We start from the raw sequence: 6,000 nt of genomic DNA, 5'->3' as shown, positions 1-6,000 counted from the left end.
CAATGTACTTCAGAGAAGTCAAGTGTACTTCCGAAAGCGTAATATGTTTTCAGAATAGTCAATTTCAATTCTGTAATGGTAAATTGTACTTCAGAATAATAAATTGTAGTTCAGAAAACGTAAATTGCATTTCAGAAACCGTTAATTGTACTTCAGTACAATTACCTTCAGAAAGTGTAAAATGTACTTAAGAAACCACTTATTGTGCTTCAGCTGCACTTAAAAGCCTATTACTTTGATCAGCTATATGTTCATTCCGAAACAAATTTTACCGTTTCGGAAGTACAATTGACTATTCTGAAGTCCATATCACGTTTTCTGAACTTATTCGGAAAAATATATTACAGTTTCTGAAGTACAATTGATTATTCTGAAATTAATTTTACGATTTCTGAGATACAACTGACTATTCTGAAGTAAATTTTACAGCTTCTGAAGTACAATTGCTTATTCTGAAATCAGTTTTACGGTCACTGAAGCATAATTGACTATTCTGAAGTACAATTTACGTTTTCTGAAGTACACCTGGAAAAGATGTAGTCACGAATTCATTGGCGGACTAAAGACCGCTGGCATGTGCTTTTATACAGAACCCTCATTCGATCAAAAAATAAATGATAAAAGCGCGCAGTGTTTTATTTTACGGTAAATATCCCTAATATGTTAAATTTTGCCCGAAAACTAATAAGATATATTTAGGAGATACAGTTATCTGCTTTTACATTACCTTCAAGATTTGTTGTTTGATATGTCTTCGGCGGCAGCCGCGAAAGAGTGAGTATGCAGCTTTACTAATTGTTAAAAGTCCTGGGTTTGAAGTAGCCCCACTAGTCATCTAAGATTTTGGACAGTTTTTCTTAACAAAACTACTTTGACAGATGTCCTTCGGCGTCAGTGTTTGCGAAATTCAAAGATTTCCTTTATGGAGGTCGAACAGTTATTCTTTCATTCATTCAGAATTCTGAAAAGTAATAACTGAAATCCTACATAAAAACTAAGAGGAATAATCAGATCAAACTGCAGTTAATTTGACTTCAACAAAAGTATCTAAAGAGATGTACATTAGACTGGGTCGATTTATTAACACGCGCCATCGATTTTTCGATAGGATTTGGGTTTTTTTTTTTTAAACTGCCAACGTTTTTAGCGGACATGTTTGGGTCGGACAGGGTATACATATGAAAATTTTTTTAGTAGGTCATGAAAAAACCCTTAAAAATCAAAGTCGAAAAAAGGTGAAAAATGAAATTTCGCAGGCTCGAAATTTATTTTTTTGGGTATGCGTAGTGGAACTTTTTTTCCTGAGCCCAAATCCCATCGAAAAATCGATGGCACGATATCGGGTAACTTGCGTCCATACAAATCGACCCACCTTAATGTGCATATTGTGGCGAATATCAGTATTTCGTTTCATCACTATGCTGCTACTAAATAGATGTACAACAATAATAAAGCAAGCATCCACACATACATGTAAACAGCGAAGCTAACAGAAAATATAATATTTCACATACATCCATGTAGGCAGCAGCTAAGAACAGAATTTATTATTCACACTACACACGCATATAACTACAAAACAAATCGTGAATATGAGATACATACAGGAGAAATAAATAAGCAGCTGTTCGCGAGAGATATATGTGAACGAGGCAACATAGAGTATAAAATCAGCGCAAGCTGAGGAATATGAATCAGTTTTGATTTCAACATGCTATACGTGAAGAACGCGGGTATTGTAATTGCGAAGTACTACTACGTACCAAAGTAGTGTAAATAAAGAACACTTTACTGAATATTTGAGTTATTCATTTGACAGTTCAGAGATTCGAACCTTAGCAAAAGGTGCATAATAATCAATAATCTCCCCAAAAATCGTTACAATATATACCTACTCACATAAAAGTATCCAAAGCGAAGAAAAAGATGGCGTAACGGAACCATCATTCTGATGTTAAAATATCCGCGCGCAGGAGAAGTGTAGTACATCGCCAATTCAATTCATCACTTAAGCTCAAACAAAATTGATAATTAAATTGAAAACCCTTAAGAAATAATAAGAATGAAATATATTTCTTGGCGAACTATTTAAAAAAATCTTTGGAAAAAGTTACAGAAAGCGTATGATATTTCTCGAGAGGTGAATACTACTTGGCAAACGAAATTTTTCTTGAGGGATTCTTTATGTGGACTTTTCGTTTTTCTTATGATGTGGATACTAAGCTTAACGTGGTTTTCACGATAAGTGTTTGAACTACTTGATAAGTATCTGCAAAATTCACTTAAGTTGGTGACACTATTGTTCTTGTAGAGTACATTTACTGTGGCAACGTAAGAACAAGATACGAATGCATTGCGATTAAATATTCTTGAAATCTTTCTTAGTTGAGATTATTTTCGATAACAAAACCAACAAATTTCTACGTACCAAACAAAATTTAGATGAGGAGCTCCAAACCAAAACGCAATAAGTGCACCCCTAATGTTTTGTTGAGATTTGGATGGGACTTAACTTTACTTCCTTAAACCTATGTAATAATCTGGGAAATAAAAAATGGATAATTTAGCCATTCTGGAACATTCCAAAAATTATGTTTCATAGAAAAACGCAACAATTTCATAAAATTTTTACATTTATTAAAAATGTCCCCATATTTACATTCTGATTCAAGCTGCAGAGTACTGATATACTCCTTAAGGCGATTTAAGCAAAGTTTTAAAAGTATACGAGTACACCAGTAAACGAGTGACCCTTATACATATAATAAATGGGGCCTAATTTACATTGCGAGGTCCCAGGCCAGGATCACTTACTTAAGTTCGGAATACTCCCTCAAAATACTCCATGGGCACCTACGGGCAAGAATTTTCCAAAAAAAAATTATGCCTAGATAGCCTTGATTATTATGACACCTATGACATAGAAAAAAAGGGGACACCAGTTGAAAATTTTCTTCAATGGAATTATACCTAATTTTTCTTTAACTATTAGTTAAAAAAAGTGTTTCATATTTCAGAAAAAATCTCACAGGACCAGTTTTAAGTCCGATTTTGAGCAAGTTACGAATCATTCCAACAAATTCAAAAATTTCGGACGAATAATTTTTTTTAATCCCCGAAAACTATGGACGAATAATTTTTTTTAGATGGATATTCGCGGAAAGTTTTATTTTTCGGAATAAAAAAAGGAAAAGCACAAAGAAAAGAAAAACGCGGAAATTGCAATACAAAAGTTTCCGGACGAATAGCCACTTCCTTTACATTATTTGTAGGGAATAAGAAGAGGTTGAAAGAAGTTAGTAAAAATATCGAAATTTTTTATATTTTATACGAAAAGAATCATCAACAACTTTTTTTTTGTACGTAAGCTAAATATTTATCGGAAATACTCTCCTCAAGGAAGAAGGACCAAAACTTCAAGGCCTTGTATAATCGCAATCTGGTTTGTTTTCGTTCCCACATTTGCCTCGACCACCAGATTTTATAGATATAAGAGATATCGAAATATCATTTGGCAAAATTGTAGCCGTAAAGTACCATATATCACACCTAGACCAAAAGAGAACTTAGTCTAAAATTTGAAATTTTGAAGCTATACATACTCCTAGATTCCCCATTTTAATGACTCTTGACCTGTATACTTTATTAAATAAAAATCGATTGGCTTTTTGTCTTTCCTGAATATTGCAATATTTTTAGTTGATCGCTCTTTTTATCTAGGTGTGCGATATGCTAGGAATCACTCTTGCCCATAAATGTTACTTTGGACTAGATAGGCAAATGAAAAATAAATTCCTCTCTCTTGCTCTAGTAGTCACTTATCATACCCGTCCTGCTATATGGTGCAGAAGCATGGACCATGACAACATCAGATGAAGTGGCTGTGGGAGCGTTCGAGAGAAAAGTTCTTCGAAATATTTACGGACCCTTTACGCGTTGGTAACGGCGAGCATCGAAGAAGATTTAATGACGAGCTGTACGAGCTTTATGCAGACATCAACATAGTCCAGATAGCAGAGCGAAGCAGTGACTCCCTGAATGGATACACATGAGTACATAATTTATTTTGCAGTTGGTCATTGATTCTTGTCCCATAGCTCCAAACTTTCCGTTTTTAGCAACAGTCGTAGGTGAGCTTTATTTCGATTCGTCCTGACGCAAAGCTTTAAATCAAATACCCGTGATCATCAGAAATATCGGAGAAAAAACTTTTCCATTTTTGTTGTTTAGGTATGTGGCAGAAGTCAATAACAAAAAAGTATTTTTTTTTGTCAAGAGAGCGCTTTCAGCGCTATGAAAGTTTTTGTGCTTGTAGATCTAAGTAAAAAGAATACACAATTTCATCCTTCTTACTCAACAATCTAAACAGTGATCAATTGCAAAATTTTGATTTTCAGAAAATGAGAAAAATTATTACCTCACAAAGCTTTACATTCGAAAATGTCTGATTTTCGACATAGCTCCTTTAGATCTATGTTGGTGTAAGATATGTATGTATGTGCATCGAAAAAAAACCCGTTTGATAGACGAGTCCATCCATTGTTTTTATATCTAAACAGTGGTAACATATTTACGTACATCCATACATACATATTGTCTTTAAAAGTGCAAAATTGCATATCCAGTCTTTTGAAGAGAGGTATGCAACTTTTCACCTTAAATGGCGATATATACATATATACAGCCTTTGTTTATTGATTAATTAATTAATTAATTTTTTCTTCGGTATGTATGGTGGCTTAGCTGTAGTGGCGCCCGTCCTATGTGTGATGTTTTTGTTTTGCGTGGTGCTGCATTTGATGGGTGAAGTGGGCACAAGTAATTTAGCTTGCGGTAAAGCGTATAAACTCGTTTGCTCTTGCATTTAACCATTTAACAATCTTAACAAATTTCACGTATTGTTGAACAGCAATGACTCTATACTGAATGGATTATTTCGTCTGATGCTAATCGGTGATGTTTGTTGTTGATTATTATTGTGATTTTGAAGGATTTGATTATGTTGGTTTTGTTGCTGCTGATGGTGGTATTCAAGGGCGGGTGTATTGGGATTTTGCAGACTTAAACGTAGATTAGGTATGCCGGTACCTGCTGTAGGAAAAATTAATTGTTTACCACAACTATCTGCAGCATTACTATCATCTTCGTTATTGCGATCCCCATTAGATGATGGACTTTCAATGCCATTGGGACTACTAGTTGGCGAGAAGCTGCCACGTATCAAGCTATTCGCTCTTGGACTTCGAAATGATGAATCATCCGCATCGTCGTCGCTATCAGTACCACCAACCACATCTATTTGTATGCCATCGTCTTCAAGATCCGAATCTGAAAAGGTGCCGTTCGCTTTGTGTTGGGATATGTATTCGGCTTTGAGCGCCTCCAGATCGACAGTGATGCCTTTTGCCTGCAACTTCCTGGCTTGTCGATCAATGGCTTTTGCTAATTTTTTTCTTCGACGCGCTCTAAAATAAAAGCAAAAACAAAGTGGGATTTTTTCTTTAATATGAAGATGTCTGGTCTGGTCTATATTCATGCATTCATCAAGACTAATTAATTTCAAGTTTTGTATGTAGATATGAACATTAGGGTGGGTCGATTTGTATGGACGAAAGTTAACCGATATCGCGCTATCGATTTAGGATTTGGGCTCAGGAAAAAAAGTTCCACTACGCATACGCAAATAAAAATTTTCGAGCCTGCGAAATTTCATTTTTTTTTTTTTGACTTTTTTCGACTTTGATTATTTAAGGTTTTTTTTCATGACCTACTGAAAAAATTTTCATATATTTTATTTTTTTTAACTGTTATCGACAACGTGTTTAGCGGATATTTTTCGATCGGACAGGGTTTACATGAAAATTTTACAATCAAATGAAAATTTTTTTAGTAGGTCATGAAAAAAACCTTAAAAATCAAAGTCGACAAAAGTACAAAAAAAAAATGAAATTTCGCAGGGTCGAAAATTATTTTTTGGGTATACGTAGTGGAACTTTTTTC

The 6,000-nt window shown here is 34.5% G+C and overlaps 1 protein-coding gene across 1 annotated transcript in view; it reads right to left on the bottom strand.

The window, feature by feature from the left end:
- Positions 1-4,697: 4,697 nt before the first annotated feature.
- The window catches only part of LOC137250268 (homeobox protein unc-4-like), a 58,943-nt gene continuing 57,640 nt past the window's right edge, over positions 4,698-6,000 (bottom strand). The window contains exon 4 of the mRNA XM_067782767.1: positions 4,698-5,465. Within this exon, the coding sequence (XP_067638868.1) occupies positions 4,892-5,465 (574 nt within the window). The 3' untranslated portion in view covers positions 4,698-4,891. The remainder of the gene's footprint in view (positions 5,466-6,000) is intronic.

Source organism: Eurosta solidaginis, chromosome 4 (assembly GCF_040869045.1).
Source record: "Eurosta solidaginis isolate ZX-2024a chromosome 4, ASM4086904v1, whole genome shotgun sequence".
In the NCBI taxonomy this organism is placed as follows: domain Eukaryota; kingdom Metazoa; phylum Arthropoda; class Insecta; order Diptera; family Tephritidae; genus Eurosta; species Eurosta solidaginis.
The sequence above is the reverse complement of the archived record's forward strand: the minus strand, read 5'-3'. Positions and strand labels throughout refer to the sequence as shown.